Below are 18527 nucleotides of genomic sequence, written 5' to 3' on the forward strand. Positions count from 1 at the left end.
TTAAGTTGCTTGATTCAGTATTTAAATATTTGATATAGATTTTAAAAGACACGTCCCCTTCCCATACAAACCCATTGTAACTTCAAACTCCACCCCCCCCCCCCTCCCACACACACACACACACACACACACACACTCACAAACATACCCAGAGTCCGTCAAGGAGCCAATCACAAGCATTTGACCAGCCAGACTGTCAGTTGAACCCAACAGGAAGTGTAATAGTTTACATTGTGCTTGTCAACAGTGTACAGTGAACTGCAGAGAGACATCCAACATTAACCATCCAATGTTAACCATCCAACATTGACAATCCTACAGGTAGGAATTGAGCCTTTCATCCAATCTTCACCCTGTAATTGTGTGTGTGTGTGTGTGTGTGTGTGTGTGTGTGTGTGTGTGTGTGTGTGTGTGTGTGTGTGTGTGTGTGTGTGTGTGTGTGTGTGTGTGTGTGTGTGTGTGTGTGTGTGTGTGTTACAACATGCGGTAATGAGGTCTAATAAGTCTTAAAGGGATATTACAAATCATCCCTTTAACGTCTTCTTAGGCGTCAGTGTTTCACCACAGACAGTTTTTAAGTTGTTTGATTCAATATTTAAATATTTGATATTCATTTTATCACACACGCTCCCTTCCTATATAAACCCATTGTAACTCCATTTTAAGCATGTTATATTCATATAGAAAACACACGCACGCACACACGCACACACACATATATATATATATATAATATATATATAATCATTATTATTATTATTATCGTTATTTGTTGGTAGTTGCAAACCTCAACTAAGGCTAAATAAAATGTTATATTAATAATAATAATAAAAAATAAATCTATCAAATCTAACATTGGGTCTCAGATTTAAAACTACACCTGTAGCCAATATCATACAAGAAATGATGTGGTCAATATCACTCAGGCATGTTATGATTGAAATAACATGACTGTGTCCAACAGGACGCTGATAGCGACTTGACTTCAGCAGAAATGGATGCAGAAAAGAAAAGAAAAGGTGAGTTTTGTTTCTGTTCAGTTCAATGCTTGAGGAAGCCCGACAAACCTCCGCCACGGAGGCAGAAGGGGGCTATTGACTCCTCCCCATGCCCACCAGGGGATGCTCTGCCCCGGGTAGTGGAGCCTGGTACATGCCCGGGCGTAGGCAGGACACTACATATGCCTATGAATTGAATACCAAGGCCCTCATTGGAAACAAGACCGCAAGGACTTTTATGAACGGACCTGTTAGACAAAGTATTTTAAATGTAACTGTGCTGTTTAACATTTTTTGCCTAATAAAATATTCAATCAATCAATCAAAAGGAACCCCTTTGCGCATGTCAAAAGTTCTATTCCAAATGAATGCTTTGGGTCATGTAAACGAGGAATACTTTTATTCAGGTTCCATGTAAACAGTTGAATCTATGCTATGAATCTCTGTTCAGAATGAGTTCATTCTGAATGAATAAATATTCTTCATGTAAACGCAGCCATGCGTCACTCAAGTTAAATGTCAATAATCGGACGTCCATGTCATTTCTCTTTCCAACATGTTTGGGGTCCTTTTAACTAAGTCTACTCAGGCTTTTGTGTTTCACCCCACACAGTTTTTAAGTTGCTTGATTCAGTATTTAAATATTTGATATAGATTTTAAAAGACACGTCCCCTTCCCATACAAACCCATTGTAACTTCAAACTCCACCCCCCCCCCCCTCCCACACACACATACTCACAAACATACCCAGAGTCCGTCAAGGAGCCAATCACAAGCATTTGACCAGCCAGACTGTCAGTTGAACCCAACAGGAAGTGTAATAGTTTACATTGTGCTTGTCAACAGTGTACAGTGAACTGCAGAGAGACATCCAACATTAACCATCCAACATTGACAATCCTACAGGTAGGAATTGAGCCTTTCATCCAATCTTCACCCTGTAATATTGTGTGTGTGTGTGTGTGTGTGTGTGTGTGTGTGTGTGTGTGTGTTACACCATGCGGTAATAAGGTCTAATAAGTCTTAAAGGGATATTACAAATCATCTAGTGTTTCACCACAGACAGTTTAAGTTGTTTGATTCAATATTTAAATATTTGATATTCATTTTATCACACACGCCCCCTTCCTATATAAACCCATTGTAACTCCATTTTAAGCATGTTAGATTCATATAGAAAACGCACGCACGCACACGCACACACACACACACACACATATATATATATATATATATATATATATATATATATATATATATATACATATATATATATATATATATATATAATCATTATTATTATTATTATTATTATTATTATGATTTGTTGGTAGTTGCAAACCTCAACTAAGGCTAAATAAAATGTTATATTAATAATAATAATAATAATAAAAAATACATCTATCAAATCTAACATTGGGTGTCAGATTTAAAACCACACATGTAGCCAATATCATGCAAGAAATGATGTGGTCAATATCACTCAGGCATGTTATGATTGAAATAACATGACTGTGTCCAACAGGACGCTGATAGCGACTTGACTTCAGCAGAAATGGATGCAGAAAAGAAAAGAAAAGGTGAGTTTTGTTTCTGTTCAGTTCAATGCTTGAGGAAACCAGTGAGTAGGTTGATAGCTGGTTTTACCTTCTGTTTACAAGGGTTGTACTACTATCGTATTACAAAACTATATGTACCAGTTGCTATATTAGTATTTATGTGGGCATATAGAGATGCAGAGAGCTTCATTTTTCATTCATACGATTCTCTTATCTCAACCACACTCTTTTTTTCTCTTGCAAACAGCACAGTTTGTGATGCAGAACAGGGCAAAGTTGATTCAAGATGCCTCCACAGTCATGGCTATAGTAGACAGTCTAGGAACCACCATGGTTCATCGTGAGAAGTATCAAAGTATTCTAGCTGAGAAGACACCTATCGACCAAATGAGGATGCTGTATACAACGGTGATAGATCAAGGGGCAACAGTCATCAGAGCAGCATTTTACGATGCCCTCATACAACACCAACCCGACCTGTTGGAGAACCTTGGTAAGATCAGATGTACATTTATGTGTGTGTGTGTGTGTGTGTGTGTGTGTGTGTGTGCAGGTCGTGCGTAGCCTACACAGCTGCGTAAGAGCCTCCTACGCAGCTGGGACCCGGCCAAATCTACCCACACAACCTTCATTAATAGCAGCTGGTTGTGCGTTACGTGCTATCTAACTGCCTTCGGGAAACACCACCGTCGCAGGTTCTCAAGCGCACAGCGTTACGTGTCTGCCTAACTAGCGTCGGGAAACCGCACGTAACAAATTAATTTAGAAAGGCCAAAAGGCTTCGTAGCCTACATAGTGCTCTCCTATGCAGCAGTTTATTACAAGCGCCTGGGGCGCTCGTAACAGCTGGGTAGCCACAGTATTTACAGATTGTTTGATATGGCACTCAACACTTACAACAGCAAAGCTTGGAAAGAGATAATGCATAATATTTTAGAGGGAAATAGTATTGCCCTCAATGACTTGACTATAATCCACTACATCAAAGATATTATTTACAGCATCACTGCACACATTTGACTATTGTTACAGTGTGACTGTGTAGGGCATATCTTCAACCTTACATTCCCATTGAACTATATTTATTTGGACATCCCCTTAACTCTTTCAATGCCATGCTTATTTATGGAATTTTGGTTCTGAGTGCCACAACCAAAATTAATTGTAAAAAAAAAAGTGCTTAGGAGCCGAGATACATCCTTTTTCAGTAAAAAGTTAAACAAGAAGTGAATGGAGCAGCAAATCTTCAAATCATCATATCTTGGGTTCTGAACATTTTTTTCAAAAAAAGATTTTTTTTTTCGAGTTTATTTCGAGTTTTTTTTTTCATGACGGCGTCAGGCCTCATGACGTATTTGACGTATTGTGGCACTGAAAGAGTTAACTTAGAATGTAAACCCTGAACATGTATTTTATTAGACACTGTTGATTGTAATACTGACTAACTGTCAGTTAATATGTCACTCTAATCTAGCATTTCAGACTTTATGTATTAATGCTGTTTCAAATAATACAGCAACTGAGGGCTTGCATACCGAAGCGATGATGTTAGATTACAGTATGTATGGGAGATAGGCTAGTAAAAAACATCTTACTGTGCTCTAATTTTGTACATTCATTGGAGCCATCTCCACCATTCTTTGTCCTCGAAAATACACTTATTATATAGAGCAACGATCCAAAGGCTGTGTTTACACAGAATAAAACTCATCAATAACATTGATGTACTGAACTTGAATTAGATTTATTGTATTACATTTTACAGATGAATCTAGACTGTAGATTAAGATGGAATCACAGTTTATTCCTCAGTATGTTGTAATGATGTTATTTAATTATAGTGCCTCCAAGTTCTCCAGATCCTCCAGAGTTTCGATTGGAAGTGTCAGATCCAACACAGCCTCAGGGCAGACAGACTGCAAAAAGTGAGTACATGTTGATGGCAATTCTCAGAAACAACCCTAACCAACTTGACCAAGAACACCTCCTGCTGTGTGACAGAGGGTAACAGCAGTGTGCTTACACAGCCTGGAACAGAAGCACAGAGTGAGAGAAGAGAACAACATTATAGCAGAATAGTGATAAGAGTCACATTTTCAGCCAATTCAAATCCACCATCTTGGAACTTCTGGTCCCGAAAAGCAAACTGGAAACGGTTATTGGCTGGAAGGGCAGAGAGGGAGGGTCTTCTCTCGGTAGAACCAGTAGAAGCCCTAGAAGCATTACCCTAATTTATCATTAATTAAAACATTTTTGGGGCCATAATTTAAACACATATGATAATTGAAAAGAAGACTTGATTGAAAGCATAAAGTATTCATGAAAATGTTTACTAAGGAAATAAATTCAAGTGTAAAGTCCGGCCAAAACCACATTCATTTGAATGGAGTGTAAATGCTTCTGCAGCCAGCAGGAGTGGAAATAGCAACACCTACTGGGCCATTATGAGAACTACATGCTTAACATCTCTTCCTTGTTGGCTTCAAATCGAGTGGAGCTTCCTTGCCGCCTGCTCAGGCTCCAAACTTGGTGGGTGGACTTAGACGGCCAATAGGGACAGGCTGTAATTGCTGAAGCCCCGTCCCCTCTGTGTTCCTATAGGCTGGGTTTTAAACAGCCATAACTCCTGTTCCCAGAATCCCAGCATGCTACAGGCTCCAAACTTGGTGGGTGGTCTTAGAGAGCCAATAGGGTCGGGCGGTAATTACGGCCCCTCTGTGTTCCCATTGGCTGAGGGTATTATGCATTTATCTCCAGTTGTAAGTGTCCTATTTGTCCCAAACTTGGTGGATGGTCCTTCGGGATCAATGGGAATAGGTTGCTGTCGGACTGAGTAAAAAAGTACTTAATTTGAGTAAAAGTACTTGAAAGTAATCAAAGTCAGTTAAAAGTAACTTATTTGAGTAAAATTACTTAAAAGTAATTAAAGTGAGTTAAGTACTTTATTTGTTTCACCCTAGCAACCATCTATTAGACCCTAGGAACCATAGTTTAACCAAGCTTTTTGGACTTTTAAAGTTATTCCACTGAAATGCTAATCGTATTTGAACTTTATGTACATGTAAAAGTATTATATTCAATACAATATCTTTTAAGCAAATTACTGCTTTTAAATTGATATTCCATCGATTGTTTAAACTTTTTGTAACTTCAAATGTACATTTTGCTTAAAAACATTTTCTACTGTTCTTTTTTTCATCTGTACTGTTGCACATTTTAATGCTATATATTGTGTGTGTGTGTGTGTGTGTGTGTGTGTGTGTGTGTGTGTGTGTGTGTGTGTGTGTGTGTGTGTGTGTGTGTGTGTGTGTGTGTGTGTGTGTGTGTGTGTGTGTGTGTGTATAGTCTGTCTATATGCATGTGTGTCTGTGTGCCTGTTTGTGGCTGTGTGTGTGGCTGTGTACATGATTGTCACTGCAAGGAGCACTCCAGAACCTCAACCTAGGGTTAGGGTTCACACTCCAGAACCAAAGAAAGGTAAATATGTATATATGTCAGTGGTAGATTTGTTTGTTTATTAAGGATCCCCAGCATTCACCTCTTCAGACTCCACCTCACCCCCTAGCACTCACCTCTTCAGACTCCACCTCACCCCCTAGCACTCACCTCTTCAGACTCCACCTCACCCCCTAGCACTCACCTCTTCAGACTGGTCCGTCCGTCCGTCCGTCCGTCCGTCCGTCCGTCCGTCCGTCCGTCCGTCCGTGACCAGCTAATCTACCGTTGGCCTGATCGCAGCGAAACTTTAACACTCCCTGGATGCCAATTCCGAACCTCGGCCCAAAATGTTTCACATGGGCCTGTTATAGCGCCACCAGGAGGCTGATTTTTGCACAAAAAAAATGTGTATATTACTCCTACAGATTTACACTCCCTGGATGCCAAAGCAGAAGCTCTGCCCCAAATTTTTCAGATCAGCCTGTCATGTAAAACACATTTATTTATACTACTCCTACAGATTTTGTCCAAAAATCACACAAATCGGTACACAGTATCTCTATAGTCATGTGATTAACACGGATCTGTCCGATTTTCCATATTCCATCCTGATTGGCTAAGATTGGCTTCCAAAGTTTGCAGGATTCGTCTGTTTTGAAAAAAATGTCTCAAATCATGAACACAGCATGCAATTTCCATGAAATTTTGCATGCACATTCTCACTAGGCAGAGGAAGAAATGTCACTTGAAAATGTTCAAATCAGCCTCATGGTGGCGCTATAACAGGCCGATTCGTGTTTTTACCTGTAACTGCAAAGATCTGTGTAAAACTTTGTATGCACACTCCCTAGAGGCCCAGGAAAGACCTTTGCCCTGCATTTTTCACATCTGCCTTTTATAGCGCCACTAGGAGGCAGACTGAGTCTGATATTACTCCTTCACATTTCATACAAATTTTACGCACATCGGTACACATGATCTCTATAGTCTTGTGATCAAGATGAATCTGTTAGATTTTCTTATTAAATCCTGATTGGCTAAGATTGACATCTAAAGTTTGCAGGAGTGGCCCGTTTTGAACAAAATGCCGCAAATCATGAACGTCTGATTGCGGTGAAACTTTGCACGCACATTCGCGCTACATTGAGGGGCAAATGCCACCCTTTCAACATTGCCCTATTATAGCGCCACCAGGAGGCCGATTTTTGCTCCTACAAATGTTGTCCAAACATCACGCAAATCGGCACACATGATCTTTTTAGTCAAGTCATCAAAACGGATCTGTCCGGTTTTTCACATTCCAGCCTGCCTGATTGGCGAATTCCGAACATTGCTGGCCCACACTAACCTACCTGACCTTGCGGAGACCTGTGCTCCGAGGAGCACAGGTTTTTCTAGTGTATGTATCTCTATGGTCTGTGGAGCTGTTGCATGAAAAAACAGTGTAGTCGTCACCGCCAAACAAACTATTGAATTGACTCCTCTCATACACACACACACAGCGCCGCCTCCAACAGCGACCCAGAAAAAACAAGACAAACAAGCCCTTACTGAGGCACACAAACTGATTTAGCTCTGTTCATAAACTATTTACTATTTACTGCCATTTTGGCCTTTTTGGCTTTTGTTAGTCCGCGAGCAAAAGGGTACAGGACCACGGGTCCATTTGGTTCCGTGCGGGGACGCTGGTTTTATTTTTTTATTAAAATAGTAAAGGAAAGTTACAAATGGTAAAGCAATCACAATGATGTACATGTAATGTTCGGTAATCACAAGGCAGGATGATGTATCACAGTTCCCTTGGGTTTCTCTTGTCTGTAACTATAGTCAGTGGTGTAAAGTAACTAAGTACATTTACTCAAGTACTGTGCTTAAGTACAATTTTGAGGTATCTTTTACCTCTACTCCACTACATCCCAGAGACAAATATTGTACTTTTACTCCATTACTATTATTTGACAATTTTAGGTACTTTGTAGATTTTGATTATTATTACAAATCATACATTACCCACTTCAGCCCAGCCCTATATACACGTTGGCCATTTGAAAATAGCAGATCTACAAGCTCACAATGCATCACTATGTGATGCATTGTGAGCTTGTAGATCTGGTATTTTCAAAATATGTTTTATTCATTTAGACGATAACTGTGAAACAGGACATTCTGCATAATGAGTGTCACTCCCTTCACAAACAAAGTCAGATGGTTTTCTCACTGATGGTTTCATTCAGCACACTTGTGGCTCACTTGACCAACGTCAAAACTGTTACAAGACAAAAAATAAACAACAATCAGAATGACATAAACATGTAACGCATATAAAAACATAACGAAAGAAAATACACTTGAGAAATGAAATTTACCTCTGGCTGCATATTGCAGTGAAGAGAATGAATGCGTCCAGGAACCCAAAACAACTAACAACAAACTGAAACAAAACAAATCGATCAATTAATAACTCATAATGAAACATAAGATACAACTTACTGACATAGAACTTAAACGTTGACGTTCAAAATAAAACAAACCTTAGGTCAGCGCCACGCTGCTTACAAACAAACGTCTGCTCTCACGGGAGTGTCGCTCTCCGAGCTGCTATCTCAATTAGGTACACACCATATAAGGTACACACCATATAAGGTACACACCATATAAGGTACACACCACATAAGGTACACACCATATAAGGCGACAGCCGGAAGCTGTCAGAATACAACTTCCGGACCGCTTGTCAAAATAAAATACATTTTGGGGGAAAACTAAATAATGACAAAAATAATAGTTGTAGCAGCAGCTACACCAAATCAACCTTGATTTTCACCTTCATTTTAACAAAATACAAATGACCTTGACCTTTGACACTGCCTTAACACTTTACCTGCCAATCACGAGTATAACCGTTGATGAAAAATACACCCGTTTACTGCCATCCACGAGTATAACCGTTTTTTTTTTTTTTTTTTTGGGCTTTTTTTTTCTCCAATTTATCCACACAGAACCAGAGATATCACGATCCAAAGATTTCTAGCTCCATTCACTCCTTGGTTAACTTATTACTTTAAAATCCTGTATCTCAGCTCCTGTGTAAAAAAAATTTAACCACTGGCAAACAAACGTCTGCTCTCACGGGAGTGTCGCTCTCCGAGCTGCTCTCTCAATTAGGTACACACCATATAAGGTACACACCATATAAGGTACACACCATATAAGGTACACACCACATAAGGTACACACCATATAAGGCGACAGCCGGAAGCTGTCAGAATACAACTTCCGGACCGCTTGTCAAAATAAAATACATTTTGGGGGAAAACTAAATAATGACAAAAATAATAGTTGTAGCAGCAGCTACACCAAATCAACCTTGATTTTCACCTTCATTTTAACAAAATACAAATGACCTTGACCTTTGACACTGCCTTAACACTTTACCTGCCAATCACGAGTATAACCGTTGATGAAAAATACACCCGTTTACTGCCATCCACGAGTATAACCGTTTTTTTTTTTTTTTTTTTGGGCTTTTTTTTTTCTCCAATTTATCCACACAGAACCAGAGATATCACGATCCAAAGATTTCTAGCTCCATTCACTCCTTGGTTAACTTATTACTTTAAAATCCTGTATCTCAGCTCCTGTGTAAAAAAAATTTAACCACTGGCACTGGGGGAAGTAAAATAAAAAAAAACCTCTGGCAGGGAATGTGTTTAAGCAGTCAAACAGTGTTTCTCTTTTTACAAACAGAACCTTGTACCTTATGTGCAACAAAACGAAAACAAGATTAACCTTGACAACCTTGTGGCTTCAATTAAATACTTTGACCTTTTTACTTAGGGTTGACACCATTGACCTGATCAACCGTAAAAGCAATGGCTTTTACGGTTTCCCAATCCAAGACCTCGGTCAGGCGGCCTCACAATTTTGCCCTTTCCCACCTTGACATGTTCCTCTGGGTAGTTTTTCCCTTTGCTCTTTGAGCTTTGTCATATTCTTTGTTTTTACATCTTCATTTGAGGACGATGACCGTCTCCTCCTTTTCCTCTTGATGTTCTCCTTCTCATCTCTGTCTACTTGAATCTTCCCTTGTACCATTGTGGAACCTTTAGTTGCTTTGATTGATTGATTGATGTAGTTTATTTAGAAAGACATGAGAATAGTACATGACAGTACATAACAGTACATGGAAGTACAAATTCACAATACAAGGTCTACTAAACTGGAAACCCTCATTACATTACATTACATTACATTACAGTCATTTAGCAGACGCTTTTATCCAAAGCGACTTACAATAAGTGTATTCAACATAGGTAGGGAACGAAAACTACTAATCACCAGAAGTCTTTAGTGCATTTTCTGCATAAACAAGCAACCAAGAGTATACCTAGCGCTAAGGTAAAAGTGCAATATATCAGCTACCTATTTCCTTAAACAGATGAGACAAAATAGCTAAATCAAATGAGCATGAGCTAAAACAAATAAGTATATCGACTAAACAAGATCCAATAAACAATCCAATAATCCAATAAACAATACAGCAATAGAAAACAAGCGTTCGTACAACTAGTTAACAACAAGTAGGTCAGGCAGGGAGGAAGGGTAGTGTTTCCTGAAGAGGTGAGTTTTCAGCCTGCGGCGAAATATGGGCAGTGACTCTGCTGTCCTAACATCAGTGGGAAGTTCATTCCACCACTGTGGGGCCAGAACAGAAAAGAGTCGTGACCGTGTGGATCGGCCAGAAGGACCCTTGAGTGACGAGGCAATCAGTCGCCCCGAGGTGGCAGACCGAAGTGGTCGGGCAGGGGTGTAGGCATCGACCATAGCCCGGAGGTAGGAAGGAGCTGTTCCTTTCACTGCCCTATAGGCTAGCACCAGGGTTTTGAACTGGATGCGAGCCGCTACGGGGAGCCAGTGTAGAGAGCGGAGAAGGATGGTTGTGTGGGAGAACTTGGGGCGGTTGAACACCAGACGAGCCGCAGCTTTCTGAACAAGCTCCAGAGGTTTGATGGCAGATGCCGGAGCACCAGCAAGGAGGGAGTTGCAGTAGTCCAGGCGGGAGATGACGAGAGCCTGGATGAGCACCTGGGCTGCCTTCTCCGTGAGGAAGGGGCGAATCCTCCTGATGTTGTAGAGCAGGAATCTGCAGGACCTCGTCACTGATGCGATGTTTGCCGAGAACGTCAGTTGATCGTCCAGGGTCACACCCAGATTCTTTGCAGTCCGAGTTGAGGTCACCACAGCATTATCAATGGTGATGGCCTCATTAAGCATAACGCTTGTTTAAGATGAGAACCCCATGCACACAAATCATGATGAAATATAAGAGGCAGGCAGATATACACACTACTATACAGAATGTCATACAATCAGCTTTCAGGTTACTGGTATGACGAGAGAAAAAAAATTATAAATATATACAAAAGAGGAAAATGAAGGAGGGGGGGGGGGGTAGGGGGGGGTAGGTTAAGACTTAGACAGGGGCCATTTTCGAATTGCAGCCTCCTGAAGGTGTATCTTTAGGGCAGTTTTGAAAGTGAGTAGGGTTTTACACTCCTTTACTCCTTTTGGTAGGGCATTCCACATTTTTGCTGAATAGCATGAGAACGAGTTCATACCCTTAGTTGAGCCAAATCTGGGTTGAACATGATCAGTGGAGCTGCCTCTGGTGTTATGATCATGGACTTCATTAAGATTTTGGAAGTATTTTGACAAATACAGGGGGATCCCAATGTTGTGGTGTATCTTGAAGACCAGGCCCATAGCAAGTTGCTGTACTCTGTCCTCAACCCTAAGCCATCCAATCCTAGCAAAATGAGCAGGGGTTAGATGGGTTCTGTGATTGAGGCCAAGAAGTAGCCTTACAAGTTTGTTTTGGGATGTTTGGAGCCTTGTTTTTAAGGCCTTGGAGGTGTTGTGATACCATGAAGTGCATGCATAATCATAATGACCTTGAATGAGGGCCCCTGCAAGAATCTTCAGAGTATTCTTACTGACTAGGCGATCAATCCTCCACAAATAGCGTGTTGTTCGGTTGACATTTCTGATCACTTTTTCGGCGTTTTTGTTACCAGAGAGGTTTGCCTCCAAGATGGAGCCCAGGTAGGTAATTTCATCCTTTCTTTTGATGACATCATCACCCACTGCGTTCCTTGCAGTCACAGGCTTATCCTTACTACAAGCTTCAATGTTCTTGGGGTTCTTTTTAACATCAGCCTGCAATATGGGTCCAGTTGCTTTCTTTCCCTCTATGGCATCAGCCTTCTTGTTGAGGTTGAAAGTACCTGAAGCACCGGTAACCTGGAAACCAGGGTCTCTCACTTATTTGCTCACTTGAGCTTCTTGTTGCCTTTTCATCTTTCATGCTCCTTTTCTTGTGCCGTGTGCATGTGCTCCCACCATAACTGATGATGCAAGGCCGGGGGATTTCTTCTATACTTACAATATTTCTGTTGCAGATAGCCTCCCCGTTGACGATTTGTACTTGTGGGGCTCTTTTGTTAAAACTAGTTTCTTTGAATTTTTCTGGTTCTTGGACTTGCTCTTGCCTTGTGTGGTCTTCGTGTAGGCATGTGGGGTGCACAAGTGTCACAGATCATTCTTTTACTGCAGCCCTTAGATTGGTGTCCAGGAGTAGGCAGCCAAAGCACAGTCTCTCACACTGGATGAACTTGAACTTGTCTTCAATTGGCATTGCAGTGTGTGGTATATTGGTCATAATTACCAACGGAAGAAAGGGCCATTTCCATTTCGTAGCAATCAATACATTTGGGATCAGATCAGTATAGCGCATCTTGTTCATAGAATCCATTTGTATAGACCCCTTAACAGACGACGTCACACTGATAAGAACCAGTATGCGTGCAACCAGTATGCGTGCAACCAGTATGCGCGCAATGAAACCCATTCTGTCAGGTCTCGCTAGGACGCGCCTCACTAGCCAACACACAAGAGCGGGTTGGGGTGTGCTGAAACCAGCGCACCCCGAAACAACAGGTTGAGAATTAATTGCGTGAAACAATCACCTGTGCGTCCAGTCTCAATGTTAGTAAACAAATAATTGGTCTATTCAGTTGAACGTGGCTTCCGCTTGCATGTCAAATACGGAGCCCCGTTTCTCACAAAAACAAGTCAATATATACTAAAACATTAGGTACAAATAGAACTACCTACTTTCTATCTCACAACTTCGTAACACATTCACTGCCAGCGGTTTTCTAGAACAGGCTGCAGCCACTGCCAGGGTTTTTGACCATTCTGACTAATCTTTGAGGACTCACAGAATATTTTGTGCTATGACTATGAACACATGGAATATCGCAAAACAAAGATTAGAATCTCTACTTTCACCAGGAAAGGTTTATAGCATGTTCTGCTTTTTAGCTATTGGTAGTTGAATACAGCTTGTTTTCACAAAATACATGCTGTTTTCTTTTTAGAAACATAGTTATGGGCATTTTAGTGAAAGAGACACGTCCCTAAAATAATCATATTTGAACTGGGGACCCCCATTTTGTTTGACTCGGTTCCACAGATAAATATTGTGAAAATAGCAGATCTACAGCCCTCTCTTCTTCTTCTTCCTCTCTTCCTCCCGTCTGTCTGTCTGTCTGTCTGTCTGTCTGTCTGTCTGTCTGTCTGTCTGTCTGTCTGTCTCTCACACAGTGGTTCTCTAACTTCACAAACATTACAACTCTGAGAGTGCACAATTGGAACCGGACCTGAATCAGTAATCTATGGCAGTGGTTCTCAACCTTTTCAGGCTGTGACCCCCCAAAATAATCATATTTGAACTGGGGACCCCCATTTTGTTTGAACTCGGTTCCAGAGATAAATATTGTGAAAATAGCAGATCTACAATCTCTGTTGTGGTCCCGACCCACAGGTTGAGAACCACTGATCAAGCGGTGACGTCAGAGCCTGCAAATTCCATTTGCAGCCATATTTAGTGAGAGAAATAAGCAAGTCTATGAAAACAAGCCCAAAACAAAATAAGATATTTACTACTATCTCTAACTAACTACAGTTGACTAGTCCACACCACATAGCAACTAAAAAATTTGGAATATTTCAGAATCGCAATTTCACCGTCTGTCGAGGGACAACGACGACGACGGGGGAGGGGGTCGACGGGAATGTTCGTTTCGGCGAGGGTTGATGCGGGGTTGTGGGCTCGAGCCGATCCACAAGCTGTTTGTTTTGTGTCGCCTCTGACACAAGAGGGGTGATACTACAGTTTGCAGACTTAGTCTTGTTGTCACTCGGCTCGGATCAGCGGGCCGGCTTGATGGACTTTCGCACCGCCAACATAATAGTTTTCTGTTTCTGCGCCTGAGGAAAAGTTAAGCGCCCGCGTGCGTGTGCACATACGAGCACCAGTGCGAGAATGTCACACGAACGCGCCTGCCTCCGCCTCTCACTTCTCACGGGCAGATCCTCTCTCCCAGAGCCAGAATGTGGTTTCGGTTTGTAAACATGCGGACCCTGACGTTACCCGCGGCCGTGCGGCTTAGAGTCTTTTGTAATAACGTTTGGTGTAATCACGTGACCGGATCACGTGATCACTTTTCAACTTCTCTTTCATCTACATGAAAAATATTAACCCACAAGCTGCTGGAGGGTCCAATTTAACGTAAACCACTGAAAAGGGAATGTTTTAATGGGTTAAAGGAACACTTCACCCATTTTCAAATGGTTTGGTCCTCAAAAAAATACTCTGTTACAAGTAAAAGGCCTGTATTCAAAATGTTAGTATAAAAGTATTTGCACGAAAATACTAATACAAAAGCACTCACGTTTTTCCATGTGTCAATTTTTTTCAAAAATAGAGATGTACAAGCTCACAACACGTCTTGATGGCTTGTAGATCTGCTACTTTTAAATAACTGAATTATAAAACAGGGCTTAATTGATTAAAGTATATATTTAGTATTATTAATTTAAATCTGTAAAGTAACTAGAAACTAAAGCTGTCAAATAATTTACCGAAAACTACATAACGTATAAGTATAAAACAATGTAAAGTAAGAAAATACCAGAAAATTGTACTTGAGTAAATGTGTGGTGTAGAAAACACCATTGATATAATAAATGAATATTTTTACCCTCTACTCCACTACATCTACGACTACTATTATTATTATAACTATGTGTTAGAATTGATTATCAGTACATTGAAAATCCATCAGTAAATCTCCTGTTTGATGTTTTTAGAGTCGTGTCCCAGAGAATGGAAGGCGTTTGGAGGCAGCTGTTACTACAGAACTACTGACCTGAAAACATGGCAGGAAGGTAGAGACTACTGTCTGAAACAACAAACTGATCTGGTGATCATTAACAGTAAAGAAGAACAGGTTAGTTTGATTGATTGATTGCTTTATTCAGTTATTCAGAAAATACAAGGTCAAGAATGTGTGTGTGTGTGTGTGTGTGTGTGTGTGTGTGTGTGTGTGTGTGTGTGTGTGTGTGTGTGTGTGTGTGTGTGTGTGTGTGTGTGTGTGTGTGTGTGTGTGTGTGTGTGTGTGTGTGTGTGTGTGTGTGTGTGCGTGCGAAGAAGTGGAATGTATTGGATAAATTAATGATGATGTAATCATGTACAAATGATCAGGACTTCATCAGAGGATTGAGGCCTGATACTGATTATGGATTGGATTTCATTCATTATTATGGATCACACATTGGTCTGAAGAGTCCTGACGGGGTCACATGGTCCTGGGTTGATGGAACTCCACTGACAACACAGTGAGACATTTGACATGTTTTTATATTGTAATTATATCTAAGTCTCTGTATGTGAGTGACTGAGAGGATGTTAAATACATTGTTGTTTATTCTGCAGGTACTGGAGACGTGGATATCCTGATCAAACCGCTCAGGATCTCCAACCTCCAACCGTTGGAGAATGTGCATACTACGATCACTACCCTGACCCTGGAGTATGGGATAACGCGGCATGTTCGTATGCTCTTTACACCCCCGTAATCTGTGAGAAAAAAATTCATCGCAGCTGAATGAAACTGCAGCTCAGTGTTCTGCTATGGTAGTAATGAGCAGTGGTGTAAAGTAACTAAGTACATTTACTCAAGTACTGTACTTAAGTACAATTTTGAGCTACTTTTACTTTACTGGAGTATTTCCAATTTTCAATACTTTTACTTCTACTCCACTACATCTCAGAGGCAAATATTGTACTTTTACTCAAAACTACAATTATTTGAAAACTTTAGTTACTTTGCAGATATAAATGATTACATAGTAAAACATACATTAACCACTTAAGCTCTGTTTTATACATAGGCTATTTGAAAATAACAGATCTATTAGCTTGTAGATCTGCTATTTTCAAACATGTGTGTACTTTTACTTTTGATACTTTAAGTACATTTTGATACCAATACTTTTGTACTTTTACTCAAGTAAATGTTGAAATCCAGGCTTTTACTTGTAACAGAGTACTTCTACATTGCAGTATTGATACTTTTACTTAAGTAAAACATTTGAGTACTTTTCCCACCGCTGGTAATTAGTAGTGGGAATGATACAAACTCAAACATTTTATTGTACAGAAGTACAAACTGTTGTATCCATATTAACCTCTTTAATACAAACCACCAGCTATGATGGTTTAGCATGTCATTCATTCGGCTTTAACAACTTGAACATTTGTGATCTACAAGCTCACACCACGTCACTACACAATGCATTGTGAGCTTGTAGATCGGCTATTTACAGCAAGGACATTTGGTGAAGAGGGGGGAGGGGGGGGGTTCCAGTTCAAAATAATCATTTTTGAACGCTGGACCCCCCAAAATAATCATATTTAAACTGGGAACCACCCACCATTATTTTATACTTTGGCTATTCAAAAATAGCAGATCTACAAGCTCGTAGCGCGGCCCCGAGTTCCACGCTACGAGCTTGTAGATCTGCTATTTTTGAAAAATCATGAACATTTTAGCACAATCTTTGAACATATACATGTTTTTATGTCTAGGACCCCCAAATTGATCTATATTTGCCAGGGACCCCCATAAGAGAAGATTTGTGGTACAACAAGGCAAATGTAAAAATTATAATGTTAGGGTTAAGGTTATTTTATAGACTAATACAACATAGTTAATACTTGTTTTGATGCTATATTTAACTACTTTAGCTGGGGACCCCCTGGAACCCCCTTTAAAATATTTATACATTCAAAGATTGTGCACAAATTGTCACGATTTTTCAAAAATAGCAGATCTACAAGTTTGTAGCGCGGCACTCGGTGCCGCGCTACGAGCTTGTAGATCTGCTATTTTTGAATAGCCAAAGTATAAAATAATGGGGGGGTCCTCAGTTCAAATATGATTATTTTGGGTGGTCCTCAGTTTAAATATGATTATTTGGAGGGGGGGGGGCACAGTTCAAATATGACTATTTTGGGGGGTTCAGAGTTCAAAAATGATTATTTTGGGGGGTCCCTGGCACAAAAACTTTCTAGATGGGGGTTTGTGGCCAAATATAGATCAATTTGGGGGTGTCGCATTGTGACACATTGTGAGCTTGTAGATCTGCTATTTTCAAATTGGCCAAAATGTATATATAGTATAGGGCTGCAGTGGTTAATGTGTGTTTTGTATTAATAAGCCAAATCTACAAAGTAACTAAAGTTTACTCCCGGGAAACATCCACGACCAACATGCAACTCAGACCCATTAACCCATTAAGACCAGGAACGTATCTGTGTAACCACGTACACCATTATTCTATACTTTGGCTATTCGTAGCGCGGCTACGAGCTTGTAGGTTTTGTAGCTATTTTTAAAAAATGTGTGCAAATCTTTGAATATATATTTTTAAAGCAAACATTTGTAACTCAAGTCTTTGCTTCTGGGGGTCCCTGGGGGCCAAATACATATCATTTTGGAGGTCCTTGACATGAAAAGTTTGAGAACCACTGATATTAAAGCAACAAACGTTTTACACAAAACTGTTAGGATTTAGAAGACATTTTTAGAATCGCCCAGAAGCAAAGATTTGAGTTACAAATGTTTGCTTTAAAAATATATATTCAAAGATTTACACCCATTTTTCACAATTTTTCCAAACATAGCAGATCTACAAGCTTGTAGCGCGGCGCTCGGTGCCGCGCTACAAGCTTGTAGATCTGCTAGATCAGATTCTGTCCCAGTCTTAATGGGTTAAATACCAACAATCAGTCTCAATCAGTGCAAACAGTCACCACTGGGAACCCCACAGAGAGGGGAGGGGCTTACAGAGAGGGGAGGGGCTTACAGAGACGGGAGGGGTAGACAGAAAGGGGAGGGGCTTACATAGAGGGGAGGGGCTTTCAAAGAGAGGAGTGGCTTACATAGAGGGGAGGGGCTTACATAGAGGGGAGGGGCTTACAGAGAGGGGAGGGGCTGAGCAGGACAACAGTATCACATGACACTTATACTGTCTGTTGTTTGGTTCAATGTTGCACATTATGCTAATCATCTTGGGACCCCCCAGAATCATTTGGGTCCCGACCCCCCTGGGGGACCCGGTGAA

The 18527-nt window shown here is 40.6% G+C and overlaps 1 protein-coding gene across 1 annotated transcript in view; it reads left to right on the forward strand.

The window, feature by feature from the left end:
• The window catches only part of LOC308089982 (uncharacterized protein), a 32429-nt gene extending 15626 nt beyond the window's left edge, over positions 1–16803 (forward strand). The window contains exons 2-11 of the mRNA XM_080434981.1: positions 248–321; positions 965–1019; positions 1846–1905; positions 2525–2579; positions 2806–3051; positions 4400–4483; positions 5904–6035; positions 15210–15349; positions 15604–15737; positions 15835–16803. Of these exons, the coding sequence (XP_080291107.1) occupies positions 999–1019; positions 1846–1905; positions 2525–2579; positions 2806–3051; positions 4400–4483; positions 5904–6035; positions 15210–15349; positions 15604–15737; positions 15835–16006 (1044 nt within the window). The 5' untranslated portion in view covers positions 248–321; positions 965–998 and the 3' untranslated portion in view covers positions 16007–16803. The remainder of the gene's footprint in view (positions 1–247; positions 322–964; positions 1020–1845; positions 1906–2524; positions 2580–2805; positions 3052–4399; positions 4484–5903; positions 6036–15209; positions 15350–15603; positions 15738–15834) is intronic.
• Positions 16804–18527: the final 1724 nt, after the last annotated feature.

This window comes from Gymnoscopelus braueri (genome assembly GCF_963280865.1).
Source record: "Gymnoscopelus braueri genome assembly, chromosome: 8".
Lineage (NCBI taxonomy): Eukaryota > Metazoa > Chordata > Actinopteri > Myctophiformes > Myctophidae > Gymnoscopelus > Gymnoscopelus braueri.